Raw genomic sequence first — 18,201 nt, forward strand, 5'->3', positions numbered from 1 at the left:
TGTGTGTGTGTGTGTGTGTGTGTGTGTGTGTGTGTGTGTGTGTGTGTGTGTGTGTGTGTGTGTGTGTGTGTGTGTGTGTGTGTGTGTGTGCGCGTGTGCGTGCATGCGTGTGCGTGCGTGCGTGTGTGTGTGTGTGTGTGTGTGTGTGTGTGTGTGTGTAATCAACGCTGGGTTCCATCCCTCATTCCAGGTCCATGAACCTGCATTAAAGAGGGGAGGAGAGGAAATGAAGGGAGGAAACAGGATATGGATCTTCTGTCCCTTCTGACCTTGGGGTCATTACATTATGATGACACACACACACACACACATTCACACACGGCCCATCAACGAATCCTGCTGGGGAGCGAGCGAGAGGCCTTCTTCCATCCATCAGCAGGCCCAGAGAGAAGCCTGGAGCTAGATTTACACTCTCCCCAGAATGAGGCATCAACACTGGGGCAGTTCTCTGCATGCCGGGGCAGTCTCTGGGGAGGGCTGGGGGAATGGAGGTGTTAGCACGGCTGGACTATGTGATATACCAAGGTTGGCATGGAGAGATAGAAAGAGGTACTCCCATAACCCCCCTTTTCTATACCTGCCCTCCCCCTTTCCCTCTCCCCCTGCTTCTCCCCCCCTCTCCCATTCTCCCCCTACCCCTATCCCTCTCCCTCTCATCCCCTCCCCTTCTCCCTCTCTCTCCCTCCCCTTCTTCCCCTCCCCAGCTACACACACACACACACATGCACACATGCACACACACAGACACATAAAGACAACCAGACTGGTGTGTGGTTCCCATCACGTCTAGTTTAGACCAGGTAGTGCAGCCTTGGTTAGGGGCTATAAGCCAGACAGACAGGTGTGTGGTTCCCATCACGTCTAGTTTAGACCAGGTAGTGCAGCCTTGGTTAGGGGCTATAAGCCAGACAGACAGGTGTGTGGTTCCCACCACGTCTAGTTTAGACCAGGTAGTGCAGCCTTGGTTAGGGGCTATAAGCCAGACAGACACACAGCACAGTCCACCACTACCCACTCTTCAGGATGAAGGTATGACTTAACTATTAACACTGATATGATATGTACCATATCCATGCGAAGTAAGTGGATAATTCAAAACATTTTATTCTACCGTTTTAAAAGTCTGAATGTTATGTGAGGTGATGTGTGGATCTAAAGTTGTCTGAATGTTATGTGAGGTTATGCGTGGATCTAAAGTTGTCTGAATGTTATGTGAGGTTATGTGTGGATCTAAAGTTGTCTGAATGTTATGTGAGGTTATGTGTGGATCTAAAGTTGTCTGAATGTTATGAGAGGTTACGTGTGGATCTAAAGTTGTCTGAATGTTATGAGAGGTTATGTGTGGATCTAAAGTTGTCTGAATGTTATGTGAGGTGATGTGTGGATCTAAAGTTGTCTGAATGTTATGTGAGGTTATGTGTGGATCTAAAGTTGTCTGAATGTTATGAGAGTTTACGTGTGGATCTAAAGTTGTCTGAATGTTATGAGAGGTTATGTGTGGATCTAAAGTTGTCTGAATGTTATGTGAGGTTATGTGTGGATCTAATGTTGCCTGAATGTTATGTGAGGTTATGTGTGGATCTAAAGTTATCTGAATGTTATGTGAGGTTACGTGTGGATCTAAAGTTGTCTGAATGTTATGTGAGGTTATGTGTGGATCTAAAGTTGTCTGAATGTTATGAGAGGTTACGTGTGGATCTAAAGTTATCTGAATGTTATGTGAGGTTATGTGTGGATCTAATGTTGCCTGAATGTTATGTGAGATTATGTGTGGATCTAAAGTTATCTGAATGTTATGTGAGGTTATGTGTGGATCTAATGTTGCCTGAATGTTATGTGAGATTATGTGTGGATCTAAAGTTATCTGAATGTTATGTGAGATTATGTGTGGATCTAATGTTGCCTGAATGTTATGTGAGATTATGTGTGGATCTAAAGTTATCTGAATGTTATGTGAGATTATGTGTGGCTCTAAAGTTATCTGAATGTTATGTGAGATTATGTGTGGCTCTAAAGTTATCTGAATGTTATGTGAGATTATGTGTGGCTCTAAAGTTATCTGAATGTTATGTGAGGTTACGTGTGGATCTAAAGTTATCTGAATGTTATGTGAGGTTATGTGTGGATCTAATGTTGCCTGAATGTTATGTGAGGTTATGTGTGGATCTAAAGTTATCTGAATGTTATGTGAGGTTATGTGTGGATCTAAAGTTGTCTGAATGTTATGTGAGGTTATGTGTGGATCTAAAGTTATCTGAATGTTATGTGAGATTATGTGTGGCTCTAAAGTTATCTGAATGTTATGTGAGGTTACGTGTGGATCTAAAGTTATCTGAATGTTATGTGAGGTTATGTGTGGATCTAAAGTTGTCTGAATGTTATGTGAGGTTATGCGTGGATCTAAAGTTATCTGAATGTTATGTGAGGTTATGTGTGGATCTAAAGTTATCTGAATGTTATTTGAGGTTATGTGTGGTTCTAAAGTTATCTGAATGTTATGTGAGGTTATGTGTGGCTCTAAAGTTATCTGAATGTTATGTGAGGTTATGTGTGGCTCTAAAGTTATCTGAATGTTATGTGAGATTATGTGTGGATCTAAAGTTGCCTGAATGTTATGTGAGGTTATGTGTGGCTCTAAAGTTATCTGAATGTTATTTGAGGTTATGTGTGGTTCTAAAGTTATCTGAATGTTATGTGAGGTTATGTGTGGCTCTAAAGTTATCTGAATGTTATGTGAGGTTATGTGTGGCTCTAAAGTTATCTGAATGTTATGAGAGGTTATGTGTGGATCTAAAGTTGTCTGAATGTTATGTGAGGTTATGTGTGGATCTAAAGTTGTCTGAATGTTATGTGAGGTTATGTGTGGATCTAAAGTTGTCTGAATGTTATGTGAGGTGATGTGTGGATCTAAAGTTGTCTGAATGTTATGTGAGGTTATGTGTGGATCTAAAGTTGTCTGAATGTTATGAGAGGTTACGTGTGGATCTAAAGTTGTCTGAATGTTATGTGAGGTTATGTGTGGATCTAAAGTTGTCTGAATGTTATGTGAGGTGATGTGTGGATCTAAAGTTGTCTGAATGTTATGTGAGGTTATGTGTGGATCTAATGTTGTCTGAATGTTATGTGAGGTTATGCGTGGATCTAAAGTTGTCTGAATGTTATGAGAGGTTACGTGTGGCTCTAAAGTTGTCTGAATGTTATGTGAGGTTATGTGTGGATCTAATGTTGCCTGAATGTTATGTGAGGTTATGTGTGGATCTAAAGTTATCTGAATGTTATGTGAGGTTACGTGTGGATCTAAAGTTGTCTGAATGTTATGTGAGGTTACGTGTGGATCTAAAGTTGTCTGAATGTTATGAGAGGTTACGTGTGGATCTAAAGTTATCTGAATGTTATGTGAGGTTATGTGTGGATCTAATGTTGCCTGAATGTTATGTGAGATTATGTGTGGATCTAAAGTTATCTGAATGTTATGTGAGGTTATGTGTGGATCTAATGTTGCCTGAATGTTATGTGAGATTATGTGTGGATCTAAAGTTATCTGAATGTTATGTGAGATTATGTGTGGATCTAATGTTGCCTGAATGTTATGTGAGATTATGTGTGGATCTAAAGTTATCTGAATGTTATGTGAGATTATGTGTGGCTCTAAAGTTATCTGAATGTTATGTGAGATTATGTGTGGCTCTAAAGTTATCTGAATGTTATGTGAGATTATGTGTGGCTCTAAAGTTATCTGAATGTTATGTGAGGTTACGTGTGGATCTAAAGTTATCTGAATGTTATGTGAGGTTATGTGTGGATCTAATGTTGCCTGAATGTTATGTGAGGTTATGTGTGGATCTAAAGTTATCTGAATGTTATGTGAGGTTATGTGTGGATCTAAAGTTGTCTGAATGTTATGTGAGGTTATGTGTGGATCTAAAGTTATCTGAATGTTATGTGAGATTATGTGTGGCTCTAAAGTTATCTGAATGTTATGTGAGGTTACGTGTGGATCTAAAGTTATCTGAATGTTATGTGAGGTTATGTGTGGATCTAAAGTTGTCTGAATGTTATGTGAGGTTATGCGTGGATCTAAAGTTATCTGAATGTTATGTGAGGTTATGTGTGGATCTAAAGTTATCTGAATGTTATTTGAGGTTATGTGTGGTTCTAAAGTTATCTGAATGTTATGTGAGGTTATGTGTGGCTCTAAAGTTATCTGAATGTTATGTGAGGTTATGTGTGGCTCTAAAGTTATCTGAATGTTATGTGAGATTATGTGTGGATCTAAAGTTGCCTGAATGTTATGTGAGGTTATGTGTGGCTCTAAAGTTATCTGAATGTTATGTGAGGTTATGTGTGGATCTAAAGTTGTCTGAATGTTATGTGAGGTGATGTGTGGATCTAAAGTTATCTGAATGTTATGTGAGGTTATGCGTCTATGTATCTCTACTCTGGGTTGTTTTGCTGCATGCTGATAGCATTGAACAGTGACGTAAATGTTGATTTAATGTTTTTTTTATGTTGTTTGAATGTTGTGTGAACGTTGTGTGCATGATTTCCCTGTCTCTGTATCCCAGGTCTTTTTGCTCCTGTCTCTGCTGGCTCCTGTAGCCGTCCTCTCTCAGTTCTACCTCCCTCAGGACTGTGATGACATCTATCAACATGACAACACCAAACCCAGTGGGGTGTACACCATCTACCCTGGGGGTCCCATCACCCCCTTGCACGTCTACTGTGACATGAACACGGAAGGAGGGAGGTGGACTGTGAGTAGAGAACTTTATCGATCATCTGTGATGTTTATGATGTGTTTGTTGTGCAAAATGTATGATAATATTATCTCTGTCTCCCTCCTTGTCTTTCTCTCCGTGTCGCTCTCCCTTCACTTATCAATGACATTTTCAATTTAAGGGCTTCGTTGTCATGGAAACATATGTTTACATTGCCAAAGCAAGTGAAGTAGAACAAACAAAAGTGAAATAAACAATAAAAAAAATGTACAGTAAACCTTACACTTACAAAAGTTCCAAAAGAATGAAGATGTTTAAAATGTGTTATTATGTCTTTAAACAGTGTTGTAATGATGTGCAAATAGTTAAAGTTCATAAGGGAAAATAAATCCACATAAATATGGGTTGTATTTACAATGGTGTTTGTTCTTCACTGGTTGCCCTTTTCTTGTGGCAACAGGTCACAAATTGTGCTGCTGTGATGTCACACTGTGGAATTTCACCCAGTAGATATGGGAGTTTATCAAAATTTGATTTGTTTTAGAATTCTTTGTGGATCTGTGAAATCTGAGGGAAATATGTGTCTCTAATATGTGTCCCTTATCTTTATCCCCAATGTCCCTAACTCCCTCTCCCTTCCCTCTCTGTCCTCCTCTGCTTATCTTTCTCCTTCTCTCTCTCTCTCTCTCGCCCCCCCCCCCCCCCCTCTCTCTCTCTCTCTCTCTCTCTCTCAGGTGTTCCAGCGGAGAATGGATGGAACAGAGAACTTCTTCAGACCCTGGGAAAACTACAAATCTGGCTTTGGGAACGTGGCTGGAGAATACTGGCTTGGTGAGTCCTCCTTCCAAAGGGAAGGGACTAGGAGCTAGAGGAAGGGGCTAGGGGCTATGGAAGGGGCTATGAGCTAGAGGAAGGGGCTAGGAGAAATGGAAGGGGCTAGGAGCTATGGAAGGGGCTATGAGCTAGAGGAAGGGGCTAGGGGCTATGGAAGGGGCTATGGGCTAGAGGAAGGGGCTAGGAGCTATGGAAGGGGCTAGGAGCTATGGAAGGGGCTATGAGCTAGAGGAAGGGGCTAGGAGCTAGAGGAAGGGGCTAGGAGCTATGGAAGGGGCTAGGAGCTAGAGGAAGGGGCTAGGGGCTATGGAAGGGGCTATGGGCTAGAGGAAGGGGCTAGGAGCTATGGAAGGGGCTAGGAGCTATGGAAGGGGCTATGAGCTAGACGAAGGGGCTAGGAGCTAGAGGAAGGGGCTAGGAGCTAGAGGAAGGGGCTAGGACCTATGGAACGGGCTAGGAGCTAAAGGAAGGGGCTAGGAGCTAAAGGAAGGGGCTATGAGCTAGAGGAAGGGGCTATGAGCTAGAGGAAGGGGCTGGGAGCTAGAGGAAGGGCCTAGGAGCTAGAGGAAGGGGCTAGGAGCTAGAGGAAGGGGCTATGAGCTAGAGGAAGGGGCTAGGAGCTAGAGGAAGGGGCTAGGTGCTATGGGAAGGGGCTATGAGCTAGAGGAAGAGTCTATGAGCTAGAGGAAGGGGCTAGGCGCTAAAGAAAGGGGCTAGGCGCTAGAGGAAGGGGCTATGAGCTAGGGGAAGAGGCTAGGAACTAAGGGAAGGGGCTATGAGCTAGAGAAAGGGGCTAGGTGCTATGGGAAGGGGCTATGAGCTAGAGGAAGAGTCTATGAGCTAGAGGAAGGGGCTAGGCGCTAAAGAAAGGGGCTAGGCGCTAGAGGAAGGGGCTAGGAGCAAAAGGAAGAGGCTATGAACTTTGGGAAGGGGCTAGGAGCTAGAGAAAGGGGCTAGGAGCTAGAGGAAGAGGCTATGAGCTACGGAAGAGGCTATGAGCTAGAGGAAGAGGCTATGAGCTAGAGGAAGGGGCTATGAGCTAGAGGAAGGGGCTAGGAGCTAGAGGAAGGGGCTAGGAGCTATGGGAAGGGGCTAGGAGCTAGGGGAAGAGGCTAGAAACTAGGGGAAGGGGCTATAAGCTAGAGAAAGGGGCTAGGAGCTAGAGGAAGAGGCTAGGAGCTATGGGAGGGGCTATGAGCTATGGGAAGGGGCTATGACCTAGAGGAAGGGGCTAGGAGCTAGAGGAAGAGGCTAGGAGCCATGGGAAGGGGCTAGGAGCTATGGGAAGGGACTAGGAGCTAGAGGAAGGGGCTAGGATCTATGGGAAGGGGCTAGGAGCTAGAGGAATGGGCAAGGAGATAAAGGTAGTGGCTAGGGTCTAGGGGAAGGGGCTAAGAGTTCAAGGAAGGTGTTAGGAGCTAAATGAAAGGGGATAGGATGTAAGGAAAGGGCTGAAATGTGACAGGACCTTTATGCTTTCTGTTCTTGTCAGGTCTGGACAACATCTTCCTCCTGACGATGAGGAAGAAGAATGAGCTGAGAGTGGACATGGAGGACTTTGAGGGAGGGAAAGTTTATGCTAAATACACGTCCTTCTTCATTGATCCTGAGAACTACGGATACACACTGAGACTGGGCACTTATGTAGACGGAGGGGCAGGTGAGTTCTTCTTCATCAGCTTTAACATCATCATCACCTATGGTGTCACATCATAACTCTTCTCTTATGTGTGTGTTGTGGTGATTCGTTTCTGTATCATCAAAGGAGGAGAGACAAACTTATCACATAAGTCAGAGTTATACTTTAAATCTTTATTCACATATTAATAAGGGAGCAGGTCAATACAACACACGCAAATGAAGTGAATCGATTGAGTGCTCTGCGATAACGATGGCTGGTCGACGTCCCAACCTGTAGGTGATTTGTTGAGAGCCCCGACACAAAGGATACAAAGATCTTTTATAGCAAAGATACACCCTCTTAGTCTACCTTACAAGTAACAGATGTGTGGAATGGGTCACAAGGTGAAATAAATTAATAAGACAGTAGACAGTATCTGCTGTAAAGACTGTTCTCATTGTGTAGAAAACATGGTCCCCAAAACAAAGTTCCTCTCATCATCATCCATACCGGAGCCATCTCCATCCTGGTACCTCCCGGGACACACAAACACCAAGTCATTCTATGGAACGCGGCTCAGAGAGAGAGAGGACAAGACCATCATCAATCAGTAGCTGGAGTTCCATCTCAGCAGCTCTACTGACCATCATCAATCAGTAGCTGGAGTTCCATCTCAGAAGCTCTACTGACCATCATCAATCAGTAGCTGGAGTTCCATCTCAGCAGCTCTACTGACCATCATCAATCAGTAGCTGGAGTTCCATCTCAGCAGCTCTACTGACCATCATCAATCAGTAGCTGGAGTTCCATCTCAGAAGCTCTACTGACCATCAACAATCAGTAGCTGGAGTTCCATCTCAGAAGCTCTACTGACCATCATCAATCAGTAGCTGGAGTTCCGTCTCAGCAGCTCTACTGACCATCATCAATCAGTAGCTGGAGTTCCATCTCAGCAGCTCTACTGACCATCATCAATCAGTAGCTGGAGTTCCATCTCAGCAGCTCTACTGACCATCATCAATCAGTAGCTGGAGTTCCATCTCAGAAGCTCTACTGACCATCATCAGTCAGTAGCTGGAGTTCCATCTCAGCAGCTCTACTGACCATCATCAATCAGTAGCTGGAGTTCCATCTCAGCAGCTCTACTGACCATCATCAATCAGTAGCTGGAGTTCCATCTCAGAAGCTCCTCTCAGTTCAGACACAATATAGTTCTAAGAACCCTATTTTGTTTCATAAAACAACCATTTCATGCAGTAACAGTATTATAAAATAATCTTGTAATTTCTCCACGATAGTGTTTAGTTCCTAAAGGGTGCCACAAATCAAATGAAATCAAGTGTCAAATGAAATCAAATTGTGTTAGTCACATGCGCCGAATACAACAGGCGTAGTAGACCTTACAGTGAAGTACTTACTTACAAGCCCCTAACCAAGAATGCAGTTAAAAAAAATATGCAGTAAAATAACAATAGCGAGACTATATACAGGGGTAACGGTACAGAGTTAATGTGCGGGGGCACCGGTTAGTTGAGGTAATTTAATTTTTCTATTTTTTATTTCACCTTAATTTAACCAGGTAAGCTAGTGGAGAACAAGTTCTCATTTACAACTGCGACCTGGCCAAGATAAAGAAAAGCAGTGTGACACAAACAACAACAGTTACACATGGAATAAACAAGCGTACAGTCAATAACACAATAGAAAAAAAAGTCTAGAAACAGTGTGTGCAAATGGCTTGAGGAGGTAAGGCAATACATAGGCCATAGTAGCAAAGTAATTACAACTTGGAGTGATAGATGAGCAGATGATGATGTGCAAGTAGAAATACTGGGGTGCAAAAGAGCAGAAAAGTAAATAAAAACAATATGGGGATGAGGTAGGTAGATTGGGTGGGCTCTTTACAGATGGGCTATGTACAGCTGCAGTGATCGGTAAGCTGCTCAGATAGCAGATGTTAAAAGTTGTTGAAGGAGATAAAAGTCTCCAACTTCAGAGATTTTTGCAATTTGTTCCAGCAGAGAACTGGAAGGAAAGGCGGCCAAAGGGGTGTTGGCTTTGGGAATGACCAGTGAGATATACCTGCTAAAGCTCAGATGAGGCGGAGCTTTACCTAGCATAGACTTATAGATGACCTGGAGCCAGTGGGTCTGGCGACGAATATGTAGCGAGGGCCAGCCGACTAGAGCATACAAGTTGCAGTGGTGGGTGGTATAAGGGGCTTCAGTGACAAAACGGATGGCACTGTGATAGACTGCATCCAGTTTGCTGAGTAGAGTATTGGAAGCTATTTTATAAATGACATCGCCGAAGTCGAGGATCGGTAGGATAGTCAGTTTTACGAGGGTATGTTTGGTGGCGTGAGTGAAGGAGGCTTTGTTGTGAAATAGGAAGCCAATTCTAGATTCAATTTAGGATTGGAGATGTTTAATATGAGTCTGGAAGGAGAGTTTACAGTCTAACCAGACACCTAGGTATTTGTAGTTGTCCACATATTCTAAGTCAGAACCGTCCAGAGTAGTGATGCTAGTCAGGCGGGCTGGTGTGGGCAGCGAATGGCTGAAAAGCATGCATTTGGTTTTACTAGCGTTTAAGAGCAGTTTTAAATTGAGGTAATATGTACATGTAGGTAGAGTTATTAAAGTGACTATGCATAGATAATAACAGAGAGTAGCAGCGTCATAAAAGGGCGGAGCAATGCAGATAATCTGGGTAGCCATTTGATTAGCTGTTCAGGAGTTTTATGGCTTGGGGGTTGAAGCTGTTTAGAAGCCTCTTGGACATAGACTCGGCGCTCCAGTACCGCTTGCCGTGCATTAGTAGAGAGAACAGTCTAGGATGGCTGGAGTCTTTGACAGTTTTTAGGGCCTTCCTCTGACATACCAGGCAGTGATGCAACCATGATCTCAATGGTGAAGCTGTAGAACCTTTTGAGGATCTTCCCAAAACATTGCTTCCTGTTGAACACGGAACGAGGAAGAGCTTGGTTTTGTTTGTTTGGAAAGTTTGTAGTTTGAAAGTGTATTGGTAAGTTTTTGGTAGCTACCTAGCTTCTTAGTTTAGATCCTGTGACGCATCAGTTGCTGGGACTGCTTGTCTCTTTCCAGTGACCCTGCCAACCAAGGAAGGGTCTGAAGAGCTATTTGGCATCACAGCTAGCCTAGCTGCTAGCTAGCTGCATATCAAGCTAGCGAGGTTTTTTCTACCGGACGGCAGGCAGGCTCAGGGTCAGGACCAGGCAGTGTGACCAGGCAGGCAGGGTCATAGTCAGGGTAGACAGAGGTCACTAATCCAGAGGGCGGGGGGGGGCAAAGGTACAGGTCGGCAGGCAGGCTCATAGTCAGGATAGACAGAGGTCACTAATCCAGAGGGAGGGGGACAAAGGTACAGGTCGGCAGGCAGGCAGAGTGGTAGGCTGGCGGCCTCGGAGTCAGGACAGGCAAGGGTCAAAACAAGGAGGGCGAGAAAAGAGACTGGAAAACGCTGGTGGACTTGACAAACAAGACTAACTGGCAACAGACAAACAAAGAACACAGGTATAAATACACAGGGGATAATGGGGAGGATGGGGACACCTGGAGGTGGGTGGATAGGGCTCATCTCATATGTAGATACTGTATTCTATACTATCTATTGTATCTCAGTCTATACCGCTCTGACGTTGCTTGTCCATATATTTACATATTCTATATTCCATTCCTTAACTTAGATTTGTGTGTATTCTGTATTTGTTGTGAAATGGTTAGATTTTACTTATTAGATATTGCTGCACTGTCGGAACTAGAAGCACAAGCATTTCACTACACTCGCAATAACATCTGCTAAACATGTGTACGTGACATATACAATTTGATTTGATTTGATTTGGGTTTACCATTGGAAAATATGGCCTTCTCATGCACTGATTGTCAGGTTGCAAGTTCAAACCCCCAAGCTGACAAGGTACAAATCTGTCGTTCTACCCCTGAACAACGCACTGTTCCTAGGCCGTCATTGAAAATAAGAATGTGTTCTTAACTGACTTGCCTAGTAAAATAAATAATATCATTCTCCACATTTTTTGTATTTTTTTTTTGTCGTGTGAAACCTCTGCTCACTTGACTTAGAACAATTTTTGTTTTATTTACCATTATAATTTAGTCCAGTAAATAAGCTCCCAAAAAATAACATCTTGTTTCATTTGGAATAGAAGCATGCAAATTGGCACACCTGTATATTTTTTTAAGCTCAACAAAACATGATATACAGTTGAAGTCTGAGGTTTACGTACACCTTAGCCAAAAAACATTTAAATGCAGTTTTCACCATTTCTGACATTTAGTCCAAATAAAAATGTCCTGTCTTAGGTCAGTTAGGATCACCACTTTATTTTAAGAATGTTAAATGTCAGAATAATAGTAGAGAGAAAGATTTATTTCAGCTTGTATTTCTTTCATCAAATTCCCAGTGAGTCAGAAGTTTATGTACACTAAATTAGTATTTGGTAGCATTGCCTTTAAATTGTTTCAACTTGGGTCAAACATTTCGGCTAGACTTCCACAAGCTTCCCACATTACGTTGGGTGAATTTTGGCCCATTCCTCCTGACAGAGCTGCTGTAACTGAGTCAGGTTTGTAGGCCTCCTTGCTCGCACACGCTTTTTCAGTTCTACCCACAAATAATCTATAGGATTGAGGTCAGGGCTTTCTGATGACCACTCCAATACATTGAATATGAATATGATATGAGTAATACATAGACTAAGATAGAGTAGATAGTATATGAACTGTTTCATTTTATTTGGTCTTCCACATTACCAGGCTACTATACTCTTGTCTGTTGGTTTTACCAGGCTACTATACTCTGTCTGTTGGTTTTACCAGGCTACTATACTCTGTCTGTTGGTTTTACCAGGCTACTATACTCTTGTCTGTTGGTTTTACCAGGCTACTATACTCTGTCTGTTGGTTTTACCAGGCTACTATACTCTTGTCTGTTGGTTGATTCTCAGGGGACTCCTTGTCGTATAGCAACGGCATGAAGTTCAGCACCTACGACAAAGACCAAGATACCTGGGGTGACAACTGTGCCAGGCGCAACATGGGTGGATTCTGGTACGGTGCCTGTACGCATGCTAACCCTAACTCCCTGTACGCACCACATCAGGGAACTTCTTTAGCTAATATGAAGTTTTATTGGCAGCACTGGAAAGGGGTAAACTACTCTCTGAAAAGCATTTCCTTTAAGATCAGGGCTGTCTCTGATGCTGTGAATGTTCAGGAGCAGGAGTAACATACCTGACTCTATCAGTCCTGACCTAATGTCACCATCTCTAAATGACTCCACATATACAATGTGGAGGAGGGGGCACCAGAGCTAGCCAGTCAGACACTAACACCTAGAGAATAATATGGTCACAACATTATCACTGTAACACTGACACCTAGAGAACAATGCAGTCACTACATTATCACTATAACACTGACACCTAGAGAACAGTACGGTCACTACATCATCACTATAACACTGACACCTAGAGAACAGTACAGTCACTACATTATCACTATAACACTGACACCTAGAGAATAATATGGTCACAACATTATCACTGTAACACTGACACCTAGAGAACAATGCAGTCACTACATTATCACTATAACACTGACACCTAGAGAACAGTACGGTCACTACATCATCACTATAACACTGACACCTAGAGAAACAATATTGTCACTACATCATCACTATAACACTGACACCTAGAGAAACAATATGGTCACTACATCATCACTATAACACTGACACCTAGAGAAACAATATGGTCACTACATCATCACTATAACACTGACACCTAGAGAACAATGCAGTCACTACATTATCACTATAACACTGACACCTAGAGAACAGTACGGTCACTACATCATCACTACAACACTGACACCTAGAGAAACAATATGGTCACTACATCATCACTATAACACTGACACCTAGAGAACAATATGGTCACTACATCATCACTATAACACTGACACCTAGAGAACAGTACGGTCACTACATCATCACTACAACACTGACACCTAGAGAACAATATGGTCACTACATCATCACTACAACACTGACACCTAGAGAACAATATGGTCACTACATCATCACTATAACACTGACACCGAGAGAACAATATGGTCACTACATTATCACTATAACACTGACACCTAGAGAAACAATATGGTCACTACATTATCACTGTAACACTGACACCTAGAGAACAGTACGGTCACTACATCATCACTATAACACTGACACCTAGAGAACAATATTGTCACTACATCATCACTATAACACTGACACCTAGAGAACAGTACAGTCACTACATTATCACTATAACACTGACACCTAGAGAACAGTACGGTCACTACATCATCACTATAACACTGACACCTAGAGAACAATATGGTCACTACATCATCACTATTATTATCATCTTGGATGTTAAAGTAGCGTTTCATGTTATAGCAGCACGGTGGGCTCTCTGTCTCTTGATTCCACTGTTACTTGACTCAAATAATAATTAAAGCATTTCAAAGACAAATTCACTGCATTCTGTCTTTTTATTTACTGCATGTATTTATTTATTATAATCAGTCAGATTGGATGGCTGAATGTGTCATGGTTGTCGAGTCAAGGTTGTAACATGATCTTAGAGTTTTCATTGCAAAATGGTTGTGTGCATATATCATCTTCATCAACCTCATATTCATCATCATATTCATCATCATATTCATCATCATCATCATATTCATCATATTCATCATCATCATCATCATCATCATCATCATCATCATCATCATCATCACCATCATCATCATCATCATCATCATCATCATATTCATATTCATATTCATATTCATATTCATATTCATATTCATCATAATCATCATATTCATCATCATCATCATATTCATCATCATAATAAAATAAAATAAAATGTTATTTGTCACATACACATGGTTAGCAGATGTTGATGCGAGTGTAGTGAAATGCTTGTGCTTCTAGTACCGACAATGCAGTAATAACCAACGAGTAATCTAACCTAACAATTCCACAACTACTACCTTATACACACAAGTGCAAAGGGATAAAGAATATGTACATAAAGATATATGAATGAGTGATGTTACCGAACGGCATAGGCAAGATGCAGTAGATGGTACCGAGTACAGTATATATATATGAGATGAGTAATGTAGGGTGTGTAAACATAAAAGTGGCATAGTTTAAAGTAGATGATATAGAGTACAGTATACACATATGAGATGAGTAATGTAGGGTATGTAAACATTATATTAGGTAGCATTGTTTAAAGTGGCTAGTGATATATTTTTTCCATCAATTTCCATCAATTTCCATTACTGAAGTGAGCTGGAGTTGAGTCAGTATGTTGGCAGCATTTACATTTACATTTAAGTCATTTAGCAGACGCTCTTATCCAGAGCGACTTACAAATTGGTGCATTCACCTTATGACATCCAGTAGAATAGTCACTTACAATAGTGCATCTAAATCTTAAAGGGGGGGGTGAGAAGAAATACTTATCCTATCCTAGGTATTCCTTAAAGAGGTGGGGTTTCAGGTGTCTCCGGAAGGTGGTGATTGACTCCGCTGTCCTGGCGTCGTGAGGGGGTTTGTTCCACCATTGGGGGGCCAGAGCAGCGAACAGTTTTGACTGGGCTGAGCGGGAACTGTACTTCCTCAGTGGTAGGGAGGCGAGCAGGCCAGAGGTGGATGAACGCAGTGCCCTTGTTTGGGTGTAGGGCCTGATCAGAGCCTGGAGGTACTGAGGTGCTGTTCCCCTCACAGCTCCGTAGGCAAGCACCATGGTCTTGTAGCAGATGCGAGCTTCAACTGGAAGCCAGTGGAGAGAGCGGAGGAGCGGGGTGACGTGAGAGAACTTGGGAAGGTTGAACACCAGACGGGCTGCGGCGTTCTGGATTAGTTGTAGGGGTTTAATGGCACAGGCAGGGAGCCCAGCCAACAGCGAGTTGCAGTAGTCCAGACGGGAGATGACAAGTGCCTGGATTAGGACCTGCGCCGCTTCCTGTGTGAGGCAGGGTCGTACTCTGCGGATGTTGTAGAGCATGAACCTACAGGAACGGGCCACCGCCTTGATGTTAGTTGAGAACGACAGGGTGTTGTCCAGGATCACGCCAAGGTTCTTAGCGCTCTGGGAGGAGGACACAATGGAGTTGTCAACCGTGATGGCGAGATCATGGAACGGGCAGTCCTTCCCCGGGAGGAAGAGCAGCTCCGTCTTGCCGAGGTTCAGCTTGAGGTGGTGATCCGTCATCCACACTGATATGTCTGCCAGACATGCAGAGATGCGATTCGCCACCTGGTCATCAGAAGGGGGAAAGGAGAAGATTAATTGTGTGTCGTCTGCATAGCAATGATAGGAGAGACCATGTGAGGTTATGACAGACCCAAGTGACTTGGTGTATAGCGAGAATAGGAGAGGGCCTAGAACAGAGCCCTGGGGGACACCAGTGGTGAGAGCGCGTGGTGAGGAGACAGATTCTCGCCACGCCACCTGGTAGGAGCGACCTGTCAGGTAGGACGCAATCAAGCGTGGGCCGCGCCGGAGATGCCCAACTCGGAGAGGGTGGAGAGGAGGATCTGATGGTTCACAGTATCGAAGGCAGCCGATAGGTCTAGAAGGATGAGAGCAGAGGAGAGAGAGTTAGCTTTAGCAGTGCGGAGCGCCTCCGTGATACAGAGAAGAGCAGTCTCAGTTGAATGACTAGTCTTGAAACCTGACTGATTTGGATCAAGAAGGTCATTCAGAGAGAGATAGCGGGAGAGCTGGCCAAGGACGGCACGTTCAAGAGTTTTGGAGAGAAAAGAAAGAAGGGATACTGGTCTGTAGTTGTTGACATCGGAGGGATTGAGTGTAGTGTTTTTCAGAAGGGGTGCAACTCTCGCTCTCTTGAGGACGGAAGGGACGTAGCCAGCGGTCAGGGATGAGTTGATGAGCGAGGTGAGGTAGGGGAGAAGGTCTCCGGAAATGGTCTGGAGAAGAGAGGAGGGGATAGGGTCAAGCGGGCAGGTTGTTGGGCGGCCGGCCGTCACAAGACGCGAGATTTCATCTGGAGAGAGAGGGGAGAAAGAGGTCAGAGCACAGGGTAGGGCAGTGTGAGCAGAACCAGCGGTGCCGTTTGACTTAGCAAACGAGGATCGGATGTCGTCGACCTTCTTTTCAAAATGGTTGACGAAGTCATCTGCAGAGAGGGAGGAGGGGGAGGGGGAGGAGGATTCAGGAGTGAGGAGAAGGTGGCAAAGAGCTTCCTAGGGTTAGAGGCAGATGCTTGGAATTTAGAGTGGTAGAAAATGGCTTTAGCAGCAGAGACAGAGGAGGAAAATGTAGAGAGGAGGGAGTGAAAGGATGCCAGGTCCGCAGGGAGGCGAGTTTTCCTCCATTTCCGCTCAGCTGCCCGGAGCCCTGTTCTGTGAGCTCGCAATGAGTCGTCGAGCCACGGGGCGGGAGGGGAGGACCGCGCCGGCCTGGAGGATAGGGGACATAGAGAGTCAAAGGATGCAGAAAGGGAGGAGAGGAGGGTTGAGGAGGCAGAATCAGGAGATAGGTTGGAGAAGGTATGAGCAGAGGGAAGAGATGATAGGATGGAAGAGGAGAGAGTAGCGGGGGAGAGAGAGCGAAGGTTGGGACGGCGCGATACCATCCGAGTAGGGGCCGTGTGGGAGGTGTTAGATGAGAGCGAGAGGGAAAAGGATACGAGGTAGTGGTCGGAGACTTGGAGGGGAGTTGCAATGAGGTTAGTGGAAGAACAGCATCTAGTAAAGATGAGGTCGAGCGTATTGCCTGCCTTGTGAGTAGGGGGGGGAGGTGAGAGGGTGAGGTCAAAAGAGGAGAGGAGTGGAAAGAAGGAGGCAGAGAGGAATGAGTCAAAGGTAGGCGTGGGGAGGTTAAAGTCGCCCAGCACTGTGAGAGGTGAGCCGTCCTCAGGAAAGGAGCTTATCAAGGTATCAAGCTCATTGATTAACTCTCCCGGGGAACCAGGAGGGCGATAAATGATAAGGATGTTAAGCTTGAAAGGGCTGGTAACTGTGACAGCATGGAATTCAAAGGAGGCGATAGACAGATGGGTGAGGGGAGAAAGAGAGAATGACCACTTGGGAGAGATGAGGATCCCGGTGCCACCACCCCGCTGACCAGAAGCTCTCGAGGTGTGGGAGAACACGTGGGCGGACGAAGAGAGAGCAGTAGGAGTAGCAGTGTTGTCTGTGGTGATCCATGTTTCCGTCAGTGCCAAGAAGTCGAGGGACTGGAGGGAGGCATAGGCTGAGATGAACTCTGCCTTGTTGGCCGCAGATCGGCAGTTCCAGAGGCTACCGGAGACCTGGAACTCCACGTGGGTCGTGCGCGCTGGGACCACCAGCGCGGTGTGGAGCGTTTGTATGGTCTGTGCAGAGAGGAGAGAACAGGGATAGACAGACACATAGTTGACAGGCTACAGAAGAGGCTACGCTAATGCAAAGGAGATTGGAATGAAAAGTGGACTACACGTCTCGAATGTTCAGAAAGTTAAGCTTACGTAGCAAGAAACTTATTGACTAAAATGATTAAAATGATACAGTACTGCTGAAGTAGGCTAGCTGGCAGTAGCTGCGTTGTTGACACTACACTAATCAAGTCGTTCCGTTGAGTGTAATAGTTTCTGCAGTGCTGCTATTCGGGGCTAGCTGGCTAGCTAGCAGTGTTGTTTACGTTACGTTGCGTTAAAAGAACGACAATAGCTGGCTAGCTAACCTAGAAAATCGCTCTAGACTACACAATTATCTTTGATACAAAGACGATCAAACAAATCAAACCGTTGTACTGTAATGAAATGAAATGAAAATGTGATACTACCTGTGACTGCGACCGGGTTGTTGAATTCGATTCAGTAGACGTTGGCTAGCTGTTAGCTGTTAGCTGTTGGCTAGCTAGCAGAGTCTCCTACGTTAAGGACGACAAATAGCTGGCTAGCGAACCTCGGT

General features: G+C 44.2%; 2 protein-coding genes and 1 long non-coding RNA gene across 51 annotated transcripts; 2 read left to right on the plus strand and 1 right to left on the minus strand.

Moving 5' to 3' along the window:
- The first annotated feature begins 1,136 nt into the window (after window positions 1-1,136).
- Window positions 1,137-4,494, plus strand: LOC127928014 (uncharacterized). 49 transcript variants are annotated; one of them, XM_052514909.1, is made up of 6 exons: window positions 1,192-1,412; window positions 1,608-2,738; window positions 2,778-2,894; window positions 2,934-2,972; window positions 3,051-3,089; window positions 4,338-4,494. In XM_052514909.1, the coding sequence occupies exons 2-5, from the start codon at window positions 1,741-1,743 to the stop codon at window positions 3,052-3,054; spliced, it is 1,158 nt and encodes a 385-aa protein (XP_052370869.1). In that variant the 5' UTR covers window positions 1,192-1,412; window positions 1,608-1,740; the 3' UTR covers window positions 3,055-3,089; window positions 4,338-4,494. The 49 variants fall into 48 exon arrangements, 45 of the variants coding, with proteins under 45 accessions (XP_052370878.1, XP_052370881.1, XP_052370839.1 ...); XM_052514918.1 differs by lacking the exons at window positions 2,934-2,972; window positions 3,051-3,089 and adding an exon at window positions 1,137-1,178 and having other exon boundaries at window positions 1,335-1,412; window positions 1,608-1,685; window positions 2,817-2,933; window positions 3,285-4,494; XM_052514921.1 differs by lacking the exons at window positions 2,934-2,972; window positions 3,051-3,089 and adding an exon at window positions 1,137-1,178 and having other exon boundaries at window positions 1,335-1,412; window positions 1,608-1,685; window positions 2,817-2,933; window positions 3,324-4,494.
- Window positions 4,495-4,502: 8 nt separating this feature from the next.
- LOC127928016 (microfibril-associated glycoprotein 4-like) lies at window positions 4,503-12,974 on the plus strand. Its single transcript, XM_052514923.1, has 4 exons — window positions 4,503-4,754; window positions 5,453-5,549; window positions 7,045-7,212; window positions 12,164-12,974. Exons 1-4 carry the CDS (start codon window positions 4,518-4,520, stop codon window positions 12,442-12,444), a joined length of 783 nt encoding a protein of 260 aa, XP_052370883.1. The 5' UTR covers window positions 4,503-4,517; the 3' UTR covers window positions 12,445-12,974.
- Window positions 12,587-13,732, minus strand: LOC127928017 (uncharacterized). Its single transcript, XR_008129983.1, has 2 exons — window positions 12,912-13,732; window positions 12,587-12,685 (listed from the first exon to the last, which is right to left on the minus strand). It is a non-coding gene; the product is annotated as an uncharacterized LOC127928017 (long non-coding RNA).
- Between the last annotated feature and the right edge of the window lie 4,469 nt (window positions 13,733-18,201).

The sequence above is a fragment of the Oncorhynchus keta genome, unplaced genomic scaffold (assembly GCF_023373465.1).
Source record: "Oncorhynchus keta strain PuntledgeMale-10-30-2019 unplaced genomic scaffold, Oket_V2 Un_scaffold_2010_pilon_pilon, whole genome shotgun sequence".
NCBI classification, from domain to species: Eukaryota; Metazoa; Chordata; class Actinopteri; order Salmoniformes; family Salmonidae; genus Oncorhynchus; species Oncorhynchus keta.